Source organism: Peromyscus eremicus, chromosome 6, assembly GCF_949786415.1.
Source record: "Peromyscus eremicus chromosome 6, PerEre_H2_v1, whole genome shotgun sequence".
Lineage (NCBI taxonomy): Eukaryota > Metazoa > Chordata > Mammalia > Rodentia > Cricetidae > Peromyscus > Peromyscus eremicus.
Window position 1 is genome coordinate 74,365,251 of NC_081421.1, and position 25,816 is coordinate 74,391,066.

Genomic DNA, 25,816 nt, shown 5'->3' on the forward strand with positions numbered 1-25,816 from the left:
GGTGACTGTTGGAACTACAATTAAAAAATATAAATAACATGCTTACAAAGTGCCTGATAAACATGGTTATAAAATCATTTCCATGGCTGGCTTATAGCATCAATCTAGCTCTTTCATATTTCTTGTCCCATATAAAATCTCCCACGAGCAGAGCTAAAATGGAACATTTTGGAGCATCTTTTCAGTTACGCTTCCCAAATGACAAAAACAAAATTAACTTTTTTTATCTACTTTTTAGGAAAAGTCAACAAAAGTTAAAAAAAAAAAGCTCTCCCTACTTACTTACTCACTGACAGCGAATTCACAGGTTTTCTGAGAAGATAATTACCTGCTGGCTGGATCCTCAGAGCTGTTTGATCTGTCTGCTTTCTTGTGATCAAAGTCCACGTTTCGTCTGGATCCTGAATCCATTCTGTGGCCTCGCAGAACAACTGGCCTTGATCTGAGGGCCGGAGCTTACCCAGGGACAGCTTGAAGGAGGTGGCTCCCAGCTTGTCCAGCCGCACGTCACCGGCCACGAACCTATCTGCATAGGAGGGCCCTGGGGCCAATAGAAAATCCCTAGAGAGAGAAATGATCTCAATGGCTTGGCTGCTTCCTCCATCCTGCACCAGGTACCAGGTGAGAGAGAGGTGGGTATGTTGAGCCGTTGCTCTGGTGGCCTCGCAGGTGAGTTCTAACGGCTCGCCTTCCTTCTTCCTGAGCGTCTGGGAGGGCATGGTGGCAGACAGGGTGTCGGGAATCACTGGAAACAAAGCGACAGTGATCATCTGACTGGTTCGTGTTTGTGTCCTTAGACCTTCTCAAGGGAAGATGGCGTCTAAACCTCATCCACAAAGCGCATCCTTTGAGCTTGCTTTCCCAGCCAGATGCCTTCCTAACATGGGCCTTCCCTATTGCCGAGGGAGCATGGGAACTTTGCAAAGCAAGTGGCTTAGTGATGTAGGACCCTGGCTTTGCTTCCTCAGCCTAGGCTGGAGCCAGGTTAGCTACTCAGCCGCCAGGGGGGGAGCACTGGTGCTTCAGACCTGGATTCTGGCCTTCAGCAACCCGTGGTGTCTCACTAGATGCGCATGAGCGGATCGCTTTGTTTCCCTCCCCAGACTCTAACCTGCTTTTTCTATTGCAGAGATCCGAAATCATGTGATTTGTTATTCAGACCCCAAATGCACTATTTCCCGAAGTTTTCACAGCGGTCTTAGGACCCTACCATTCTCTTCTTTCTCAAATGCAAGCCATACGGTCCAAGCTCATCCAGCCCTGAGGCTGAGTCACCAAATACTCTAGACACTGCTCTAAGAGCTGAGCGTTCCCAGGAGCTCAGAAGGTGGTGGGAGACGTGCATATAAATAGCCAGTTATGGCATAACTGGGTGAATGCTGGTAATCACAGTGTGAACAGGGCATTAAGAAGAACCAAGTTGGGGGATATGCCCTGAGGCACTCTAAAGGGTTTTGCAAAGGAGGTAATGTTGAATCTGCATCCTGAAGTTCGTGTGGGAGTCTGCTAAATTGCAAAAGAAAGCTAGATAGTCCAGGCATATGACAGTTGCAAGAATCTGAACTGTCCCTGTAGGGAAACGTGCTAGGAAATGGTGGTTGGAAAATCATCATTCTGCAGTGAATGACATCACCTATGATATTAGTGCCATCTCTCCCTTATCAAGTTGCAAGATAGTATGAGGTGCGGGGACATGCAAAGGTCCATCTAATGATTTGCCACCATCAATTTGTGAGTAGAGGTCTTGGGAAGACCCCCCACACTGGCTCAATCTGTGTGGGATAGGTCACTGGGAAAACACGAGACACCTACTTGTAACACATCTCCGAAATATTCGGAGTGGTTGGTAGGCTCTTCATCCAGAGCAAACAGACTAATGGAAAGCCTTTCCCTGGGCAGAGCATTGTGATGGCAGAGACAGGCTTGCCAGGGACCTGGCTAGCAAGAGCTCACCAGTTAGATTTGTCTTCGCACTGTAACTTCCAAAGTACTTCCCATCCGTGTTGGGTGTGAAGCACTCATATTCGCCAGCATCCCTCATCTGGAGCTTTGCGATGTGCAGCAGGACTGAGCTGCCCTGCAGCCTCTCCACATAGATCTCCTTGCTTTTCACCCTCTGGGCATACACTGCATAAGAGAAGCCGGCATCCTTGGTACTGATGATCTGAACTTCCCTGGTCGGGTCTGTTGGCAGGTAAACAGACCACTGGAAATCCTGCGTAGAAGGCCCCTGATGACCACTCACGTTGCAGCTGATGCTGACAGGGTAACCTTCAGCTCTGTACAGAGGTCCTTTTTGAATTGTTACTTCCCTCTGGCCGATGCTGAGCTTAGCTTGCAAGTAGGAGGAAGAAAGGGGAATAAAAATAGATGAGTGCTCTGATTCCCGGGGTACCACATCACATAGTCCTCTATATTACCATCCTGGTAAATGAGACTGTAGGTTATTAGCTACAATCACCTCCAATCTTCACTGCCTTCCTCAGGCTGGACGGCAGAGGAATAGCTCAGTGAGCTCAGCGTCCCTCTACTACTTAAGCTTGCATAGTTCTAGTCTCCTTTTGAAAATGTTTAGTTTCAACCACGAGTCAAGGCCACATCCACAAAGCAGCAGTTTGTCTAAATGGACTTACTTGAAAGGTAATGTAATATCTGATAATTTACCTTTTGCAGTATTTTATGGCAACACAGCATAAACTTCCTCAAACCTCAAATTCCAAGACACAGTCTCTCTCACGGAAGGGCTTTCAAGAGAGGCAAAGTCCTCAGCTCTGCTCTCAATGCCTTAGTCTTTCTTGCTGGTTGGCTGGAGATATCTGTAGCTCTCAGCCACGTCTGATGCAAGACTAGATAAAATGAGGACCGGAAGTGGTAGCAACACTTCCTGTCGTCTGCAAAGAGTTTTCTATTTGCTTTTGCTTTATTTTGCTTTCTGACGTCTTAGAAAGGCCCTTTCCCTTTTCTAGGAAACTCTGAAAGGGATGCTTTATAAAGCTCTGCAGGTTCTTTGCTCTGAGTTGAATTCTTTTCTTACTCATGGTTTTCAGCTAGGATGGTTTTTTAATTGAAACCTCAGACTATTAGTTCTAAAGGAGAAAACGTGACCAAAAGGTCATGTTTCTATAGAGAAATGTTTTTAATTCAGCATTTTTCCCCCCAGAAACTACTACGTGTTTATTTATTAATACTGAAAGGGATCTCGTTTTGTGTTTCTGAAAGAGCAGAGACCAGTGACAATGATTCCAAAGGGGTGGACAGGGTCTTCTACAAGGGTCCAGGAACCCTTGAAGGCAAGACAGGGTTGAATAACATCAAAGGGTCCATGGGGAGCTCTGGTCAGCACAGAGGCGTTGACAGAATAGAACCCTTCAGTGTAGGCTCCAGAGAAGCAGAGCAGGGACAAAGAGTTAAGGAGACTCCTGTGGGGAGAGAGAGAAGACAGTGCAGAGCTTGTGAGGAGAAGTGGAAACTATCTGAAGGCCCAGAAGGAGGCTTCCTCCCCCACATGGGGGTAAGTGATGACTTGATATAATCAACTGAAAACTTAAAAACTGCATCTGAATACACTCAACTAAAACTGGCCAAGAAACTAATCAATACCCAACCACACACATTTCCAGTAATAATTTAAAAATACATTCAAGTATTCATAAATCTCAATGCTATATATTTATATCACACTTTTTTGTGTGCTGAATATCTATAAATAGGAATCAGACCACATTAGAAAAAATATTATTACTTACCAGAAAAGGACTACACAGGAAGTTTCAAACATTTTCAGCTAGGCAGCCTTAGTGAAATGGGGGCACTGTGCACCAGGCTACATATGAAGGAATAGTTACGGCAGCACTATTCAATGTCACCCCAAACAAGGGGTAACCTACACGTCCATCATCAGTAGAACAGACACACTGTGGTGATGTACCATAAGATGGAATCATATAAAGAAATTTAAAATAAAAATTATAACTTTTTGCAATAACATGTAGAATTATATCTAATCAGACATAGACTACATTTGAATCTCTTTGACTATGTAGAGAAAGTCTATCCATTATAAAGTTAAAAATAGGGTCTGGAGAGATGGCTCAGCGGTTAACAGCACTGACTGCTCTTCCAGAGGACCTGGGTTCGATTCTCAGCAATCACATGGTGGCTCACTTCCATCTGTAACTCCAGTTCCAGGGGACCTGACACCTTCACACAGGTATACATGCAGGTAAAACACCAAAGCACATAAAATTAATTTTTTTTTAAAATAGGCAAAACCATATTGTATTGTTTAGTTGATGCATAAGGGTTAAAATCATAAGTCAGGAAGTGGTTATTCTGAGAGTCAGGAGTGAGTTGAGGGGAAGGATTATGTCCTGATGATGTACAGGCAGGATGGGTGGGCACTTCTAGGGACCTAATAATGTTTCTTGAACCTTGTAGTGATTACACGGGATTTATTTTCTGCTTGTTTGTCAAACTTCACATTTATGTTTTATTAACCTTTTCTAACATACTACATTTCACCATGAGAATATTTTTTTAGAACTGAGGAGATGCCTGTTGTGCATGCATAAGGACCTGCATTTGAACTCCAGTATCCAGGTAAAAGCTGGACACAGTGATGGTGTACCTATTACCCAAATGCTGGGGAGGCAGAGACAGGAGAATTCCAGGGACTTATAGGCAAGCTCATCTCTCTGAATCGTGAGTCCCAGGTAGAGTGACAGATCCTGTTTCTAAGCATAGGGCAGACAGCCAGCTGTGACCAATTTGGCAAGATATCCTAAGGATGCAATACTGGCCCTCATATCTTGGTAGCAACCAACAGCTCTCTAATCAGACCTAAGGCCCATTGAACAGGAGAGAAATCTTGCTAAGTATTGGCAACCCAGCCAACTGCCCAGGGCTAGTGAGATCATGGATCTTAGAGAAGAACCTACTACTGCCATTTTGCTAAGCCAGAATAATTCCCAATTACGTTCTAAATATTTATCTCTATACCCACAGATAAGTGTAACTCTCAGATACGTGTAACTCTCATTACTCATCAAATAAACTTTTCTTTGCAACCAAAGGAGAACATTACGGAAAACCATAACTAGTCAAAATGCAAAGAACAAGTGGTCATGAGGTGGCCATTTCCAACAACACAGCTAGCTCCTGTATCTAAGGCTCAGGTAACATCAATGAAGGGGGGCGGGGGGCAGAAGATTGTTAGTATACAAGGACCAGGAAATCTGCTGTGAGAACTTGTCTTCTGGAAATGACAGGGGAGCTCCACCCACACCTCAGCAATACAAGTGTCTAAACAAGACCTGACGAAGACAACACCAGTAGACGTGCTCACACGGAGGAAGAAATCTCACTGGGCCCCAGTCATAGACCAAGAGCTCCAGGCAACTAAGGACTGTTGAGAGCAGGAGAAATATTCATCCCCGGGGATGAGCCCCCTAAGTGTTTCTCCAACACCAAGTGGTCAGCCACGAAATCATACACATATAAGTAATATGAAATGAACTGAGCAGGTTGTATTTATATATTTATGCATATATATGTATTACAAACACATGTATACATACCTGTAACAATGACAAAGAAAAAGATTCCATGAGCTTGAGAAGAGGTAGGGGGATATAGGAGAGGTTGGAAGGAGGAAAGAAAGAGGGGAAATGATATAATTATATTTTAATTTCCAAAAATATTGAAAAAAAGAAAAGGTAGAAGGAGGTTGAGAATGGCACCTGACATTAGCTTCCACATGCACACATACATACACATATACATACATATGGACACATATACACATACACTTGCACATATACACACATACATACATGTACACACATGGTCATAGACATACATATGTACAAATGAACATTTTGTTTTGTTTTTCAAGACAGGGTTGCTCTGTGTTGCCCTGGCTGTCCTGGAACTCACTCTGTAGACCAGGCTGGCCTTGAACTCACAGAGATCCGCCTGCCTCTACCTCCCTAGTGCTGGGATTAAAGGTGTGCACCACTACCACCTGGCTAAATAAACATTTTTTAAGTATAGTTTTGAAGGCACCATTAATCTTTTTCTGTCAGGACATGTTATATTATTATTTTTATTTTGGGCAGCTGGGCAATGCTTCTTCAAAGTTTCCCATCACTTCTTGGTGAAATAAGCGCACATTAGAAAGTTTCTGTTGTGGAAACCAGCACTTCATTTCCCCTGCTTTCTTTGCCAATTCAATAAATATTTATTTGGCCACTTAGAGTCTTTCTGATCCTTGAGAGACTGACATAAAAAGATGAGTTTGGAGTCATCTCCGATCTTGAGCCTCAATGAGCTAGCCAGTTAGAACGGCAATCACTTCTACGGCAAAGATACAAGTGGACCCAGGAGAAATTTAAAGATAGCAGATAGGTCGTGACTCGGGGGTGGAGGAGGACACAAGTGAGGCTTGTGGAAGGGATGCTACTCTATTTTCCTTCTGTTTCTGTGACAAACACCCTAACCAAAGCCAACTTGGGAAGGAGAGGACGCAATTCAACTTACAACCCGCAGTCCATCATTGAGGGAAGCCAGTGTGGGAGCTCCAGGTAGGAACTGAAACAGAGGCTGGAGAAATTCAGCTATCTGGCCTTGTTCCAGGCTGGTGTTCAGAGCCCAGGCCTGCCTGCCTAGGGATGGGATTGCCTACAGCGGGCTGGGCCTTTTACAGCAATTAGCAACCAAGAAAATGTCTCCATGGGGATGCCTACAGGGCAGTCTGATGGAGGCATCTTCCCAGTTGTGATTCTCTCCTCCCAGGTATGTCCAGGTTGGTGTCAAGGTGACACAAAGTAGCTAGCACAAATGTCATCGGGAGTGGACTCTGGAGGACGGGGAGGATTGCATGCCAAGGGGAGGCAGAGCCTTTGAGGTGAATAAGACTTTATGACACAATGGTGTGGGTAGAACTGAAAAGATCTGCTCAGAAATAGGAAGTGGTCAGCTTTGGGGGAAAGACATGTGAGAAGACTGATGGGTGGGTGTGAGCCTGGCTGGCAGCAGGAAGAGCTTGACTACCATGGTTAACAGTTTGTAGTTGCCTAGGCCATAGGGAATCCACCGAGAGTGTCAGAGGATCTTAGTGAAGGCAATCTGATGGTTGTGTGGAGAATGGTGGAAGTTGGAAATTGACATCAGGTAACTTCTAGCTCAGGACAGGGGGGATGAACTGCAGGGGTGGAAAGAAAGGGGCCGTACCTTAAGAGCTATTGTGGAGATGACATCTGTAGAGGTTAGGGCTCTGGAGGCTTCAGTGTAGAGGGATGAACATAGGGACAGGAGGTTGGAGGAAATCAGATACCCATGTTTGATAAAATTGCCTGGGAGAATAATGGCACTCAGCAGGAAAAAAAAAAGTATCAGTGAGAATTACTACTGTGTATTCAAGGGTGGGCGAGAAGATAATGCATTTAATTTTGGAGGCAGGGAGTTGAATGCTCTGGGATAAACAGGAAAGGTATCAAAAGACATTTGGGAAAATATTTAAATACGTGCATTTTACTTTAAAGACTCTTGTAGACTTTGGAAACTTTTGTAATTCAACCCTTTCAAAATTCTGTTATTCCTGTGTTTAGTAATGTCAGAATTCACAGTGATTTGGCCAGACTTGAACCTGCTAGTGCCCAACTGATCTACGGCTATGGCCACTGTTTCTCACTGCCCTGGCAAGTCCTTGAACCTGAGCTGTAGATGCAGACTAGGTCCACTACATGTAATATTCAGAAGTTTTAGGGACTCTGAAGAAGATGGCCAAGGAGAATCTCTGTTTAGAAAATGGGTGGAGACATACAGAAGCAGAGTGGGAAGTCAGGAAGGTGGGAAGGCAGCCATCAAACAGGGCTTGGAAACCAACGTAGAAGGTGCCAAGAGAAAAGGGCTTGGTCAGCACTGCTCAGGGCTGCTGGCGGGCAGGAACTAGGAGAGTCCTTTGAGTCAGATGACTAGATTGCTGTGCAGAGCTTTGTAAGACATTCCAGGAAAGCAGAAGCAGCGGTGGTTTTGAGGCTAAGAAGTGACTGCGGGACATATGAACCACTTCATGACATCGTTAGGGGACAGACCAGGACGGCAGCTAGAAAGGTTGACTGGGGGACCAATCGTGAGCGGTAGGGTGGATAAGGGCACCTTTGCAGAGGCATCGGTGAAGCGGACGAGACAGATGGAGCCAGAGAGAGCAAGAGGAAGAAGAGGCTGGACCACAAGAACAAAAGTCACTGTGCAAAAAGCTTAATCATCCGTCTACTAAAAGAGAAAGCAACAGCCAGTCCCTTGCAGTACCATCCTCTCTAGGAGGAAGAGAGAGGCCCTGACATAGCACTTAGAGACACGACAGCTAGGCACTTCAGTGTGCGATCCCTGTGAACTGGCCTCTGGAAATCATTTATTTCCATCTCAAATATACTGGCTAGGGATATGGCTCAACGGTAGAGTGCTTGCTTAGTATGCACTAGGCCCTGAATTTAACCCCAGAACTGCAAAATTAAATGGGTAAATAATCTGGGAAACTTCAACACTTTTTCTTCCACTTCTGAAAAGGTCTATGTCTTTGTTCATAGCAATAACAAAAACCTAAATGGTGAAGAGCCTTAGGAACAGCCGCAAAGAGTAGGCATTCTAATATTACTGATGGCACTAGTAGATTGGATATCAGTGGGAGCCTGATTCTCGTGGATGTCCCTTCTAGCTGTGTCCTCACACATGGAAGGGACTAGCTGGGTCTTGCCAATCTCTTGTAAGGCCACTAACCCATTGGGCCAACCCCCTTTCAAAGGCCCTATCTCCCAATACCACCACGCTGGGGTTAAAGTTCCAACAGGAGAATACCAAGAGGACCCAAACATTCAGGCCACAAAGCAGCCCTGTCAGGGTCTCAGAGTGAGACCCTCTCTCAAAAACAAACAAAAGGATTTGAAGTAGTTCCACCTCATACAAAACCGACCTAGGGACCAGCCAACATACCAAACAACTGCTCTTTCCTTACACACTGAATGCTCTGTGGTGTGTGGGGAGGGCTGGGACATCATCCACCCAGAAAAAGCGTGCTAAGTTTTTCTGTTCTTCCATGAACACAGTCTCAGCAACACAAAGGCAGGCCCTCTCCATAGGCCTCTTGGGTTAATGGCCCGCTTAATTGTCGGGCAGCTGGTCAGGGTCGGAGGTGATAGATGGAGCAGGCAAGTCCAACTGCTAAGACCACGGGAGCAGTTGCCCACTGCTTTAGCGTCCAAGAGTCATACTCTAATTCATGACTTAGTCTTTCGGTTTCATAGAAAATAAATAAATAAAAAGAGTCTGGCAAGATGGCTCCTCAGGTAAAGGTACTTATGAGGTAAACCTGACAACCTGTGTTCAATCGCCAGAACCCATGCAAAGCTAGATGAGAACTGAGGCCACAGAGCTGTCCCCTGACTCCACATGTGTCCACATACAACACACAAGTAATAATTAATTTTTTAAAATAATAAATTGAGGCTTGAGTGTGGCTCAGTGGTAGAGGACATGGCGACCAGGTGCTGGGTCCTGGAGACTTAGTCCCCACACTATAAAACAACACAACAAAGTTAGGACAAAGACTAGATTTGCCAAACAACGTGATTGATGACTTTATCGTCATTAATTTCCTTCATTTCCTCTCTATAATTATAATGAGGCATAGGCTTTCAAGTTACTTCCCGACTTACGCATGTCTCCTGTAAAAACTGATTCCGTGCAAAATGAGAACTTAATAGGAGTCGAAGTCTAGAAGGAACAAATGCAGAACCTGGGTCAGGCAACCGTGGCAGTGGTTAGGGGAAAGAGCCTAGCTTCTCCTTTCTTAAATTTGTGTGGTTAATAATGGTCCTTCCTCCAGACCTCTCAGCATGCTTATCAAAAACAGACAACTAAAAACAAATCCTAGAAACTGGAACGAGGATGTGCAACTTTCTGCCTCGCTGTCCAGTGCAAACCCATTGCACCCCCACACAAGGCAAATGCACAGTCACCAAACACAAAGAATGCAGACTCGTTAGATGACAGAACAGGGTCATAGATGCAGCAGTTCATGTGGGACCCCACCAAGGCACCTGTCCGTCAATGCCTGCCCTGCCAGGGTGCTAGCAGGTGCCAGTCACCTGGCAAATGGTCCAGAAACATCCATCCCTCTGCAGGCTTCCTGTCTCCTCATCGGGCCGCTGGTCTGATCTTCACCCATATGCTCTTTGAGCTGAGCCTGGTTCAACTTCACCAGTGCTTGCTGGTCAACCGGTCATGCTCAACGCTGGGCTCCTCCCTCCCTCCCTCCCTCCCTCCCTCCCTCCCTCCCTCCCTCCCTCCCTTCTTTCTTTCTTTCTTTCTTTCTTTCTTTCTTTCTTTCTTTCTTTCTTTCTTTCTTTCTCTCTCTCTCCCTCTCTCTCTCTCTCTCTCTCTCTCTCTCTCTCTCTCTCTCTCTCTCTCTTTCTTTCTTTCTTCCTTCCTTTCCTTGGCCACACTGACTACAGTCTGGCCCAGTTCCTCCCTCATCCCAGCTGTCCAGGTCTCTGCACAAACTCCACTCCATCTCTGGGAAACAAAAAGTTCTAAACTTGAACCCACAGATAGGATTAAAGAGATCGTCAACCAGGGTGAGAAAAAGACCTGACATTTTTTATTTTCATTAATCTCCAATGAAAATGTCCTATGGCCTTCAGTGATTGTAGACACGAAATCACAGATATCTGCATATTATATGACAATTTTTGTGGTCATATTAAAATATTCTCTTCATACCCACCACTTCTCTGAAGTTGGTGGTTAATAGATATCCTCCAGATCTTGTATAGCACATTAATAATAAAGGAAATAAATACGTTATAATTTTTTTTTTAATGTTGTTTAGATAGGGCTCACTATGTAACTCAGGCTGGCCTCCTGGGCTCCCAAGTGCTGTTATTACAGATGCCCCCACACTGGCTATTGAAAATATTTTGATAGCTCTATTTCAATATGGTCAGTTAATTCTCTAGTCGCATGCATTTTATAATCTGCATTTATAGGTTATTCTGGGATGGTCTTTGTATATGGCACACAGTATCCGGGGTATGTGCTCTACCTAGTAAGGGAATGTTTTATTCCCTGCTCAGTTCATCTGCTTCTTCCCTTTACCTCCAAATTTTTCCTTCCTATATCCTTTCAAACATGTATAAAGGCCTCACAGGGCCTTTAGCAGAGCCAATTAATCTTCTTAGTCCTTCTCTGTCCCTCCCTTTAGCTCTCAGTGAAGCCCAGAACCTTCTCTTAGCTTGGCCTAAACTTCAGAGTGCTCTCATCACCTTCTCTTCTACCCAACCACCCCCACAAGGCACACTCTTCTAGTTACACCCCAACATCAGGCAAACCTCGAGCCCTCTTCGTGTGGCAGCAAAACCTCTTCCTCTCCCATAGGAAGGTGACGTAAAGTCAGGGACATGCGAAGCTCAAAGACAGATAAACTTAAAAAAAAGATATTAGGTACCCAGGATACAACAAAGTGTTCCACTGCCCCAGATCACAAGGCCATCTAGGGAAGCCTAAAACTGTCCCCAATAAGTAAACGCTGATCACAAAGTGAGAAGTCTGTAACTCAGTTGTTCCTGTGAAGACCAAATTGTCCTGCTTCCTCACCCAGCAGCCTCTGGCTGACAAGCTCCTGTGATGGTAGAAACATCCAAGTTATTAAGACTTACCCAGAGAGAGAAAGAGAGATGCCACACACAGGACGCCTGCCATCTGGACCAGCACAGCCTTTCGGGGCGGCGTCGCTGAAGTCGCTCAGAAGCCGAGTGACAAAATTCTGTGCTGTCACGGCAAAGGTAAAGAGGAAGCTATGGTGTGGTTTTGAGCCCACTGAGGGACGGAGATGGCTTGCAGAAAGCAAAGGTGGTTACACTCATCGTCACTCAGATTTGGGTGTGAAATGACTAGTTAGCTTCGTGGTAAAGTAAACACACACAGACAGAGAGAAGCCGGGGCTCTTCCTGGCTAAATAGGAAGGAATTCCAGAAAACTGAATGAATAAAGAGCACCGAGAAATGATCTGCTCCCCTCTTGAGGAAGTATGAGAGGGCCCCCCTGGAAAACATGAACTCAGGGTCACAAGAGGTGTGGAGATGGACACTCCAGAGTTAGGCTGCCTGGGGTTTGGGGCGGATTCCACCGTTAGCAGCTGTGCAATCTTCTAAAAGCTAACCTCTTCTAACTCTCATCTCTAAAACGGGGCTGCTCATAACACACACCCCACAAGAGAGACAGAAAGCTCATTGGTTTAAAGCACTCAGAACAGTATTCGGTCCACAGTAAGTATTGAATGACTATTAGCTCCCATCATCACCATCAGAAGACCTCTAAGTGAATTTTTATCTTCCCAGAGTGGGTCTAGAGACCAAGGATAGCAGAAGTTATTAGTCTTGTTCTCTAGGACCTGCTAAAACACATACTTAGGTAGATTAGTAGCAAATTAGTCTGTTTCAGGGCACAGTATCAGGTAGATTCTTCACTGTTCTATCCATCCACCATCTATCCACCTATCCAGATCTCCACCACCCACCTATCCATCCATCCATTCATCCACCTACCCATCCATCTGCCAATCATCCATCCATCTACCATTCACCCACCATCTGCTCACTCATCATACATTCATCTATCTACCATCCACCCACTGTTCATCTATCATCCATTCATCCATCCACAGGTCCATCCATCCATCCAGTTTTTTTGTTCGTTTGTTTTGTTTTTTGTCGTCCCATGTTCTGGTATTGTGGTAGAACTTGCACATACAAAGATATCCACAACCTTCCCTTTATTCTCAGGAAATGCCCTTTTTAAAATAGTGGTGTGTGCGTGTGTGTGTGTGTGTATGTGTGTGTGTGTGTGTGTGTGTGTGTGTGTGTGTGTGTGTATGTGACTGGTTTCTCTGTGTAACAAGTCCTGACTGTCCTGGAACTCCTCACTCTGTAGACCAGGCTGGCCTCTAACTCATAGAGATTCACCTGCCTCCACCTCCTAAGTGCTAGGATTAAAGGCGTGCGCCATCATGCCCAGCCGGAAAATACGTAATCAGATGACCACCAATGCCATGTGACACATAAATGCAGAGAAGGAGGTTGGTGGGCAGGAGGGGAGGTCAGGGTAGACGGGACTGGGCTAAAGAGACAACTAGAGTTAAAACAGCTGGAGCATAGTTGGGAAACACTCCAGCCTATCAGGGAGGTGTTGACTGTCCCTGTTGATGATGATGCTTGGAGCTGGTATGGAGAGAGAGAGTCTATAGATTGGCTGGGACAGATCTTAGTGGGTTGTGAAAGCCAGCCAGACTCTAATCTTGAAGAGCAGAGGAACTCTCAGGAGGGTTTTTAGCGTGAATACAGCACGGTTTTTCTTCAAAAACAAAATTTTGTATTATTGTTAACTGATTGGAAGGTGAGGGAGGTAGAGAGGCCTATAGACAAGATGTCAGTCATAGATTTTTGTAATTGTTTGTTTCACCAATGGTGAGTTCATGAATTGGGGCATTTAAAATAAAGGCAGGATGGAGAGATGAAAAATCAGATACTTACTGGGTCCCGCTACACGACAAGGTACCAAATGCTGGAGATCCTCATGTTAAAGTACAGCCTCTCTTCACTGGAGACAGTGAGGTTGACGGAGATGAGCAGGAGAGAACATGACAGAGTGTCACACCGAGGAAAGCAGAGGAGGTCCCTTAGGAGATGGCTACAGTTGTAGGAGGCAGGGCATGTCCAGTTCAGAAGAGTGGGTGCTTAAAGGAGCCTTCAGGACAAAGGCATTTTAAGGTAAAGTTTATTTTCTCAGTGGAATGATCACAGATCAGGGGAACATCTACAAACGTGGGAATGGAGATACTTAATCCATCCATCCACTCTTTATTTATTCACTGAATATCATTCTGAATCATCCTGCCCTCTGGTTAAATCCACAAGCTGTGGACTCTGAAGTCAGTTAACCTGCAAGGGCTTTTGTGAAAGATTCTGGACTTCCCTCTTCAAAGTTCTGCATAAGACCTGGAGGGTAAAGGAAGGGCAAGGAAGCTCCGCCCCTCAGGAACCTAGAATGCAGTTCAGTAAACATCTGCAGATGAACAACAGAAGCTGCAGGCGGAAGCAGGTTCACGGTGTCCGGTGCATGGCCAGGCAAGAAAAACACTAGGAGTGAATGGGCAGGGATGGCCACCAGGATTATCTAGGAAACACATGCTTCGAAGTAGGTCCTTGCAGGTCAAGAAGGATTCTAGTAGGTAAGAGGGGATAGGATGGGAGATCCCAGTAAGAAGTAAAATCCCAAAGATAGAGGCAGGGGCATGCTGGTTGTCTGTAGGAGAGCACTAGCTGGCAGGCTGCCTAGGGCTGAGATTTCAAACTCACCCTCCAAGCCAGTAATTACAGTATCAGCACAACTTGAAATGCAGAAACCTGTTCACCATTTTAGCTAGAGATGTCATAGGCCACCTTCTGATGTCAATATTTTAGGCAAATATACTGGATCCACAGTTACTACTGTGTAACAAACAGCTACAAGACTTGGTGGCTCCAGTGATAAATATTTATTTTTACTGATGAGTCTGTGGATTAGCTGAGTGGGCTTTCACTAGTGTGTCAGGTGATGGGATCAATAATGGCCTAAGATGGCCTTGGGTTGGACAACTCAGTGCTTCGCCATACGTCTTACATATTTTCACATAAAGGGTCCCATAGACCTAGTAGAAACATTCCATCCTAGAGGAGGGCTCCCCAAGACTCAGGAAGTAAACAACTCACAAGTCTCAGGAAGTCCCTAAAACTTACCACACTCACAAGCCCCTTCCCATGCCCAGTATAAGCAGCAAGGATACTAAGGACAGGAGACTCTCCAATTGTTTGAGATTCCTGTTAAGTGGTGCAGAGATCTCCAGAATTCTAGCTTTCATGAGCTGCCACCCATGTTGGGATGGGTTTTCCATACTCAGCTGCTTTCTCTCTGTACCTATGAGTAACCCCTTACCTATGAAGTAACCTCAGTAAACTCGCTGGTCACCAGTTGGACTTTGGTGGTATTACTTTGGTCTGTCATTGGTTCCCCATCTTCAATGAGTGGATCATTGCTACAAGAATGGTGCCACAGAACATAAGACCAAATTCAAATGCAAGTGATAGATTTGTTGAAGGAAGCAGCAAAATGACCCAGCAAAGGGGTGGAGTGAAAAACTCGAGCATCAGCGCATCTGTCGTGTGCGGTGAAGAGAGAATTATCTGGGAAATAAGCACGGACCACGCTGCCAATAACACGGAGTTTCTGCAGCCCTGAAATGTATCTGACCCAGTAAATGCGCTGCAACTTCAGATTCCCGGCTCTTGCCAAAATATTTTTTCTCTTTCTATTTTAGTTCCCTCCATTTCTGCCAGAATTGAGCATTGACAGGGTGATGTTGCTTCTTTTCTTGAGGAAGGAGGGAGGGAGGGAGGGAGGGAGGGAGGGAGGGAGACAGAGAGCATGCTTGTGTTGTCAAGGAAAAGAAAAGAGAGAGAGACAGCTACTCTGCTGCCTTGGGAATCACTGCATGGTAGCTGTTGAAAAGGTATAAGATGTAGTTTCTCCCAGAGCAAAGGAGGGAGAGAACAGTCAGGACAGGGCGCTTAGAATGCACTGGAAGAACAGCTGGCCCTCTTCCTGCAAGGTAGATAAAAAAGTTCTATTTTCCCCTCAGGCTGGCACACCTCCAGATTAGTTCCACAGAATCACCGAAACCGTGAGCATTATGACCTTGTATCATACGCATCGAGGGCCGCCAAACAAACAGGGACTTTTCCTCACCGGGTGCAAGGCAGCTTCACAGACTGATGTGGCAGGGGGGCGGGCATTGCTGGGTGGCGGGCATTGCTGGTCCCACTTTACAGCCGAGTGGAGTGAACGGAGGCTCCAAGTCCTGGGCTCGTCTATGGAAACCCACAAGGTTAGAACGTGGCTGGATTCCAAGGCTGCTGTGCTGGCTAGGTTTGGGTCAACTTGACACAGCTAGAATCATTTTGGAAGAGGGAGCCTTGATGGGGAAAATGTCCCTCTAGCTAGGCCTGTGGTACATTTTCCTAATTGGTGACTGATGTGGGAGGGCCCAGCCCTTTGTGGGTGGGGGCCACCCCTGGACTGGTGGTCCTGAGGTAGAAGAGCAGTCTGAACAAGCTACAAGGAAGGAACAAGCCAGTAAGCAGCACTCCTTCAGGGCACCTGCATCAGTCCCTGCCTCCAAGTTCCTGCCCTGACTTCTCTGAGCATTGGAGTGTCATCTGAGAGTTGATATAAGCTCTTTCCTCCCCAAATTGTTTCTAGTCATGATGGGGTTTTTGTTGTTGTTGTTGTTACGGTTTTTTTTTTTTTGGGAGGGGATGAGGGTTGGTTTTTTTTTGTTGTTGTTTTGTTTTTTTGTTTCTTTCAAGACAGAGTTTGTGTAGCCCTGGCTGTCCTGGAATTCACGCCTTAGACCAGGCTGGCCTTGAACTTAGAGATCCACCTGCCTCTGCCTCCCAAGTGCTGGAATTAAGGTCGTGTGTTGCTAACTGAAGGCAAGTGTAGGATAGTGTGTGGCTTGAAGAGGAATTTAAGAAAAACAGTCAGCAGTAAACTGACTGCCATTGTGTTCCCCTAAACTCAGACTTGCTAATGTCAGGCAGCCTGGGTCTAAGCCTCATGGCTACCTGTTCAGTGTTGTAGAATATTATTTCAAGGTGTGTTACTTTTGTTTATGCTCTGGAACATTTGTTTAATGATGCAAAGATGTGTTTGATAAAATATAATTCACCTGCAGTCAGGATGCTGAGTCAGCAGCTAGCTGACAGGAAGTGGTGGGGAGGAGCCAGGTGAGAAAGGGTTTATAAGGAGGGGCCAGGAGAAGCAGGAGGGCATTTTGGGACTTGAGCAAGGAGAGGAGGTGAGCTATTTGCTATTCAGCCTCTGAAGAGCAGAATTCCACCTTAACCTTTGAATCTTGAGTTCTTTAGAGGGACAGGGATTTAGTTTAGTTCCCTTCGGAGCTTTGTGAGAGTCGGAGCCTGAGGGAACAGATTTCCCTCTGGCTATGGCCCTTGCGGCCTGACCGCAGTGGAGTTGCATTTGCTGATTCGGACAGCTGTGGCTTAAAAGGCAGCAACCATTTAAAAAAAAAAAAAAAACAACAGTTCAGAATACCAGCCACTCCACAAGGAGAGACCACTGTGACCTCAGTCAACCCTCCCCTGACCCGGAAGAAGAAACCAAGGCGCCCCTTTGTTCCGACTCCTTGCTACCCTGGCTCCGGAAGAAGAAACCAAGGCGCCCCTTTGTTCCGACTCCTTGCTACCCTGGCTCCATTAATACATTTACTATAAGGTTGAAGAAGTGTTCCAAGTGTGGACTGAATTCCTGTGGGCAAAGGCAAAGGCCAGGGCTTGGCACAGAAGCAGGGTGGGAACAGTGGGTGGAAGGCTGGAGATAGAATTAGCTTCCTGAAAAAGACAGGAAGAAGCCATAGTGGGATTCCTAGGTCATTTCTTGTTAAGTGAACATTCCCCAGGGAAGGGCGACTCCATAAACTTCCTGATTGACAAGCAACTTTGATGTACAGTTAAGAGAAGACGGCTCAGAATAGGCCTAAGTAGGAGGGAAGGAGTGGGGACAGGAAGATCCCGTACCCACCCTTAGGGACCAACACCCATCTGTTGTGGCTTTCTCAGTCTGCAAAGTTCAAGTGTCCATTGTAGTTCACAGCCAGCTTTAAAATGTTTTTTAAATGTATTTGTGTGTATGTCGGTGGGGTGCACATGTGTCGGAGCACCCACAGGGAGGTTCGCTGCTTACACTGTGGGCTCTGTGGACTGAGTTCAGGGAGTTAGCATTGGCAGCAAGTGCTTTGAACCTGCTCAGCCACTTTGCCAACCCTAGCCACCCACCTTTTTGCCCTAGTTCCAAGCCACTCTAGGGATACATAGCCCAGGCCAGCCTCAAACTCACTATGCAGAGCAGGCTGACCTTGAACTAACTCTTGGCAATGCTTCTGCCTCAGCCTCCCAAGTTCCAAGATGACAAGGGTATGCCACCACGTCCAACTTGTCCAGAATCTACTGTCTTGCAGTATGCACAACCACTAACACCTTCTCCTTAATGTGGAAGAAGTTAATAAATATTTGTGGTGTCATGGGAGCACTGAGCCCTTCCATGTTCTTACAGCACCCCCTGCCATTCTTCTGTAGTCATTAGATGCTCTGTCTGAGGAATCCAACACAACAGTTCTTGTATCTGGTGTATTTCGTGTGGTGTAGTAGTATTAAGGTTCAATCATGTTGCAGCATGCTCAAGGATTATCTGTCTATCTATCAATCATCTATCCACCCATCCATCCGTCCATCCATCCACCTACCTACCTACCTTTGTATTTTGGTGTGTGTGTGTGTGTGTGTGTGTGTGTGTGTGTGTGTGTGTGTGTGTGTGTTGGGGGACGGGGGTCTCATGCACCTGTGCGAGAATAAACATGCACATGGAAGCAATCGGGGTCTTCCTTGATCACTCTCTGACTTATTTTTTGAGGCAAGGCCTCTCACTTACAGTGGAGCTGGTGGATTCAGCTGGGCTGGCTGGACAGAAAGTCCCAGGGAGCCTCTTGTCACTTCCTTCCCAGTGCTGGGATTACAGGCATGTGCTGCCATGCCCAGTGTCTGCATGGTGTCCAGGATCAGAACCTCATGCTTGCATGCTACTTTACCAACTAAGCCATATACCCAGCCCCAGGATTTTCTTTTTAAAGGCTAAACAATATTCCATTTTGTTTCCTCATTCATCTTCTGATGGAAACTAAAGCTGCTTCTACCTCTTGGCTATTGTGAATATAATGAACATATGTGTCTCTTGGAGACATTGCTTTAAGAACATATTTTCTTTAGGACATATTCCCAGAAGTGGGATTGCTAAATCATCTGGCAGGTCTATTTTTAATCTCTTGAAGAACCTCCATACTATTTTGCATAATGGCTGTACTTTACATCTACACCAACACAGCTTATTCCAACTTTTTTGCATCTTTTAAAGATTTTTCACTTACATGGTGTGTGTGTGTGCGTGTGTGTGCGTGTGTGTGCGTGTGTGTGTGTGTGTGTGTGTGTGTGTGTGTGTGTGTATGCGCTCATGCTCACATGAGTGCTCTTGGAGGTCAGAAGAGGGCATTGGATCCTCTGGAGCTGGAGTTACAGGCAGTTGTGAGCCACCCAGTGTGGGTTAGAAACTGTGGGTCCTCTGCAAGAACATCAAGTGCCTTTAACCACTGAACCATCTCTTCAGCCCCTTCCCTGCATTCTTGCACAAGAACAACACCAGGCACTTTCTTTTTGAGAGTGGCTATCCTAACACATGTCAGGTGACATCTCCTGGTGTCTTATGGGCAGTGACGATGGGCATCTTCTTATTATATGTATTCTTTACAGTTTTCTATCCAAGTCCTTTCCCAATTTTTAATTTTAATGATCAAATTTCTTTTTTCTTTTTCTTTTGTGGTTTTTTAAGACAAAGTTTCTCTGTATAACAGTCCTGGCTGTCACGGCATCTGCTTTGTAGACCAGGCTGGCCTCAAACTCATAGAGATCCTCCGGCCTCTGCCTCCTGACTGCTGGGATTAAAGGCATGTGCTGCCACTGTCCAGCCAATAATCAAATATCTTACACAGTCTAAATATTAACCCTGTATCACATATATGATATGTAAATATTTTCTTTCACACAAGAACATTTTAAAATTTGATATGGTCCCATTTGTCCATTTTTTTTAATTTTGCTACTTATGTTTTTGGTGTCATACCCAAGAAATAATTATCAAATCCCAAGTTCTGAACATTTCCCCCACATTTTCTCCTGGGGATTTTTTTTTATATAGCTTTCATCTTACATTTGGGGCTTTTACCCATTTGGGACCATGTTTGTATATGATGTGAGGTCCAACTTCATTCTCTTGCATATGGACATCCAGTCTTATCAACATGCTTTGATAACACTCTGACCTCATCATTCCATTGCTTCCCCAACCATCAAAGAACTCTAGACATCCATACTAACCAGTGCTGCTTTTGAGAATGCACAGAATAGGGAGGACTCAGGTGAGCAGGTGGAGCAGGGCCTCAGCTGTTCTCAATATAGGGTGTGGGTGTTCATCATGCTGTTTTCCTTACAGACTTTAGATGTTTTTGTTTGTTTTTTTTCCTAGACAAGGTTTCACTGTGTAGCCCTGGCTTCATGGATCTAGCTTTGTAGACCAGGCTGGCCTTGAACTCAGAGATCCACCTGCCTCTGCCTCCTGAGTGCTGGGATTAAAGGCATGTGCCACCATCACCTGACAACTTTCCATGTTTTAACATTTGAAGTTTTGCTAATTTCTCTGGGTTGACCAGAGACAGAGAAGAATACAGTTGCTGAAAGCATGCCACCCAGTTCAAGGCAACCCATTCCCTGCTATTGTGCACTCAGAGGCACCCTCCTCCTGCCCTATACCAAGGTTAGGTCTAGACAGGTAGGGATGGTCTCTGTGCCCCCAACAGGTTGAAATGATTGTGCCTAACCACTCTGAAGCCTGCCCCTTCTGTGTACTGACACATGATAGAATCTTGCCCATTTTACATACTTTCTCCTCACTGACGTCGGTGTCATCCCACATGGCCTCCAAGTGTGATGCAAGTATGTATCCTCCAATGCCATCTGTGAATACAACCATGTTCTCAGTGGCAGCCACTGCTGGTGTGGTGGTCCTGCCATACCCAAGTCATTACACAGCTATTACTCCAGCATCCCATGAACACTGGCCTGTCGTTACAGGAAGCAGAGTGACTGCCACTCAAGAACCTGTGCTAAAGCTCCTCAGGGTGACCTGAAGATGAGATCAATCGATGTGGTGGCTGTTCCAATGCAGGTCACATCCTAAGAATCCCTGAGCACTGGCCACAGCAGCTAGTGCTCCGATCCTCATGGTTCTATCAGACTATCAGGACATCTGTCAGGCAGCCTCTTAGACCCAATGGGTAGAGCTACGTCCCTGGAGAAGTACAGGTTAGATTTCTGCAGCAACCAGTGTGAGGAAAGGCCCAGGAGCAGGTGGTCAGCTTCAGCAGTGACACACTTCCTCCAACAAGACCACACCTACTCCAACTCAAGCCACATCTCCTAATAGTGCCACTTCCATTGGGGGCCATTTTCTTCCAAACCACCCCAGCTCAGGAGCAGGCCTGTGGCAGGCGACCAGCTTCAGCAGAGCTTGAGCACATGGCAGGTGTGTGAGAAAGTTTGTTTTGCTTTTGACATTTGAGAAAGGAACTGTTTCAGTAACAGTAAAGGGTTGCCCAAGCCAGGCTCCGCTTGCATCAGCGTTAGGACTGAAGGGAATGTAATGACAGGTCACTTTGACAGCAGATCATTTAACTGCAGAATGTGAGTGACTGGGACATACACACCATCTGGGTAACTCACATGAGGTGGTTACTAAACGGGACATAGAAATACAGGGTACAAAGCAAGGCCAAGGGGAGTGTCAGTCCGGGAGGTGGGCTGCCCAGATCTGCTGGGGTACAGTGTGGCTTTTATGTTGTAGAGGCTGGTACCTTCCAGAGCTGGGACTGCAGAGTGAGTCAGAAAAACCACCTGTTCCAGTCTCAATCTGGTCACAGAACGTGAGTGTGTGTTTCCTCATCTGCACAGGGGGATGGTTTCTAACTTCTCTTTCCTGAAAAAGAGACCTCTAAAGGTCATGGGAATTCAGCAGGGGACAAAGAGGGCCCCGAGCAACAAGATCCCAGCCTCTACACCTTTCTGCTTGCTGGGAACCTTATCATGGATGTGATGGCTATTCTTGGTTGTCAATGTAACTACATCTGGAACTAAAACTCGCCAAGCTGCTGGGCACACCTGTGAGGGATTGTTTTCATTATAAATTTCAAATTTCACTTCTAATCCTGATCTTTTCAGGTGGGATGATCCACCTTTAATCTGGGCCACACATTCTGGTGGCTGCCTGTATAAAAAAGGACATGAAAGAAGCTGGGTGGTGGTGGTGCACGCCTTTAATCTCAGTACTCGGGAGGCAGAGGCAGGTGGATCTCTGTGAGTTCGAAGCCAGCCTGGTCTACAGCGAGATCCAGGAAAGGCGCCAAAGCTACACAGAGAAACCCTGTCTCGAAAAACCAAAAAATAAAAAAATAAAAAAGGATATGAAAGAAGGAAGCTTGCTCTCACTAGCAAGTCCATTCCCTCGCTGGCATTAGAGCCTACTTCTTTGAGATTCCATCATATACTGATGACCAGCTGAGACATCCAACTTTAAGATGGGATTCCTGGACCTTCTATTTGTAGACAGCCATTGTTGGACTAGCTGGACCGCAGCCTATAAGCCATTCTAATAAATCCCCTTTATATGTGTGTGTGTATCCATTTTATATGTTAGGTTCCTACAGAGAACCCCAGTAGACTCTAGGAAATGCACTTGTTTCATTGTAGGTCAAAATCTACAATGCTGTGTGTGTGTGTGGCTTGTATGTACATGTGGAGGCCAGAAGAACCTCTACTGTTGCCCACCTTTTTTTTTTTTTTGAGGCAGGGTCTCTTATTGGATAGGGAACCACCTGTCCCTGCTACTTCCTTAGTGCTAGAAGTGTGTGCTACCATGCCCAGCTTTATACATATACATACATACATTTTATATATATATATATATATATATATATATATATATATATATATATACACACACACACACACACACACACACACATTATATAATTTATTTTGTTTGTGAGTGTTTTGCCTACATGTATGTATATGTGTACCACATGCATTTGTAGTGCCCACAGAAGTCCAAAGAGGGCATCAGATTTCCTAGAACTAGAGTTACAGATGGTTATAAACCACCATGCAGGTACTAGGAATTGAACTGGGATCCTCTGCAAGAGCAACTTAGCCATTTCTCCAGCCACCCCTTCCCCAGGGGTTCAGAGGATGGTGTTCAGGTCCCCATGCTTGCAAGGCAAGGACTTTTACTGACTGAACCTCCTCCCTCGCCTGACAATGCTTTCACAGGGCTTGCAGAGGTCAGAAGGTTCTGACGTCGCACCTGGAATTAGCCACGATTCCTCCTGCTGGTGAGAGGAAGGCCCGCGGAAGCGAACACCAACTTCCTCACACAACTTCAATTTAAATTAAACTTCCTTTAATGAAATAAAAAAAAAAAACCAAATGGTGCATTGCATAATATTTGTGGCCACAGTATAAAACAACACAATTAGTTTGTATAACACTGGATATGGACAAAAATACACAAGACCTCTTTGTCTACGGAAAAGTCTGCAGACTCTCGTGTTATACGCTAGAAAAGAAACCCAACCTTGTTCTCCTGGTGATCTGCACACGTGTGTGTCACACAGTGGAGAACTTACCTAAACCTAATTCCCTTCTTCCTCTGTTGTCATCGGTGAAGCTAAAAAAGGAAAAAAAAAAATTCCCCCCGAAAGTAGCGAGTCGTGTAGTATTGCTTATGGTTCCTGCTCCAAAGGCGCAGTCTTTGGCTCACAGATGCCGTCACAAAATCATGGCTGCAGGCGGTCTGCAAAGCAGGAGGCAAAAGCCGCCAGAGAGACAGACAGAGGTCTGGGCAGGAGGAAGCCCTGCGGCTGGGAGGGGGAAGACACACACATCGGGACATTTCTAAATGAGAATTTAATCCAGCTGGTGAGTCAGGGTGCCAGCATATCCCATGCATGAAAAATCTGAAAAGTTGTTAAAAAGCCAGAGTTAGCATTTTTCTTATTTTTTAAAAAAGTGAATCGTGTGTGTAAACATCATAAAGTAAACAATTTAAAGTAATTTCTAGGCTTCAATCTGAATGTAGCTTAGGCTCTTTCGGGGGGAGGGGAGGATCTTTGCAATTAGGGGAAAAAACCCAACCTTCTATAAAGTTCCTATTTAAGAAGTGCAATTTCATCTGCCAAGGCGTGGCTTAGCCTTCCCTCATACCAGTACTTCCGGGGAATGGGGAGGTGGGGTGGCGGAGTGTGGCTCAGGAAGAGCACTTCATGGGGGAACCCTATTTGGTACATCAAGAGTGTTTGACCACACTTAAAAAGACTTGCATCCCAGAATGTTAATAGTCCCAAAAGGAACTAGGTCCTGGGGTTTCTGGCCCATCTCCCAGACCTAAGCAACTTGGGGCTTTGGGCATGGCCAGAAGATAAAGGCCAGCGACTCAGCAACTCAGGCTCAAATCTCAACACCAGTTGAGAAAGGGAAAAGTAGGCCCGAACACTCATCTGTCTTACCATCCAGGGCCTGCTAGGACCCATCAGTGGCTTTATGTACACCCAGGGCCCATCTCACCCAAGGCTAAGTCTCTCTCTCCTCCTAAGGAGGGCTGTGCTACAATGACTCTGAATCTTCTTCAGTAACTGCAGGGCTCAAAGGCTGTCACTAACACAGTACCTGGTTCTACTCCCCTAATTCCTGCTTGTACAGTCACCTGTACCCCACCTCTGAACCAGCAGTAAGGAAGTAACATATAGAAACACCCTTATCTGCCAAGGCCTCCCCTCTTCCGCTGGCCTCTCTTGCTTGTGTGGGGTGCAATGGCTGTCTCCCTTCTGGCGGGGCTGGACCCACCTGGGTTGGACCCTCTGGCTCAGAAACTCAGCACAGGAGCAGAACAGTCCCCAGGTGGGCAAAACCAGCAGAGGAAACTGGGTGGTGAACACAGAGGCCACTGTGGGCCACATGAGAGGAGGGGTGGGGAGGGAACTCAGCTCATCCCGGCCCAGAGTGACAAAGAGCTGCCCTGAATGGCCATCTATTTGTATTACTTTATTGCTCAAAACAAAGGAGTCTTCCCCCCTTAGGAAGACAACAGTGTTAAATCCTTCGGAGCCAGAGGGAAGCCTTGGCACCCAGGGGAGGCTTGTGGAAGGCCAGTGCTGTGTTGGGGCAAGAGACTTGGAGTGGCCGAGGCTCTGATAGAGCAGGCACTGGGGACCTGAAAGGTGTGTCTGTCTGATGTCCTAATTCCTGCTGGGCCCAGTCAGGCAGCGCCAGCTGCTCTCAACCCTATTTTACAGGCCATTCACATGACAGTAAATTGCTGGGTTCCCTTCATATTCCTAATGGGAAGGCAAACGTCCACAAAGTATACCCCTCTTCACTACCCCCTGCAGGGATCTTGAAGACTTCAAGGACTGAAAAGGTCACCGAAAACATACATTTGCTCTAGGCAATTTCTGATTCCTTGAAGTCAGTCAGTATTGCAGGCAGCAATCTGCTTTTGTGTGAAGGAGCCCAAGAGGCAAGGGAAGGGTGTGGCGCACTGTGTGCAGCTCCAGTGGCAACCCGCAACAGCGCCTCTCAGGAAGCCACAGGGCACCTGGCTCAGCTGCCCTCTGCTCCTACCCTCCCGGGGTCCCTGGGGGCACAGTGGCCTCGAACTATCAGGGAGAGAGAGCATCTATTCCTTTCCTCGTCCCCTGTGTCCTCTTGTTCACAGACCTTCTGCCCTGGACAGAGGTGGCAGTGGATTTTTCTTCATACTCATTCTTAAGGCTAAGGTGGCAAGATAAGGTGCTTGGTGGAAAGCCAAATTCTAGACTCCAGGGCTGCCATTTCCTCATTCTCACAGAAACAAACCCGAAAACGGAAGATGCTAGAGAAGAAGGGAAAACACAAAAGGCATGTGGATCAAGAAGTCATAGACGCTTGAGTTTAGGTTCTAATACAGTTTCAACTCCTGAAAATGGGGGATGGGCAGGGTAGTCAAAGCCACA

The 25,816-nt window shown here is 46.0% G+C and overlaps 1 protein-coding gene across 2 annotated transcripts in view; it reads right to left on the minus strand.

Moving 5' to 3' along the window:
- The window catches only part of Cd101 (CD101 molecule), a 37,647-nt gene extending 25,890 nt beyond the window's left edge, over positions 1–11,757 (minus strand). The window contains exons 1-3 of one of the 2 annotated variants that reach the window (XM_059264921.1): positions 11,715–11,757; positions 1,954–2,334; positions 329–745 (exon numbers count right to left, since the gene is read on the minus strand). In XM_059264921.1, coding sequence (XP_059120904.1) covers positions 329–745; positions 1,954–2,334; positions 11,715–11,757 — 841 coding nt within the window. Of the gene's footprint in view, positions 1–328; positions 746–1,943; positions 2,335–11,714 lie in introns of both variants that reach the window. The other variant, XM_059264922.1, reaches the window with a different exon arrangement.
- Positions 11,758–25,816: the final 14,059 nt, after the last annotated feature.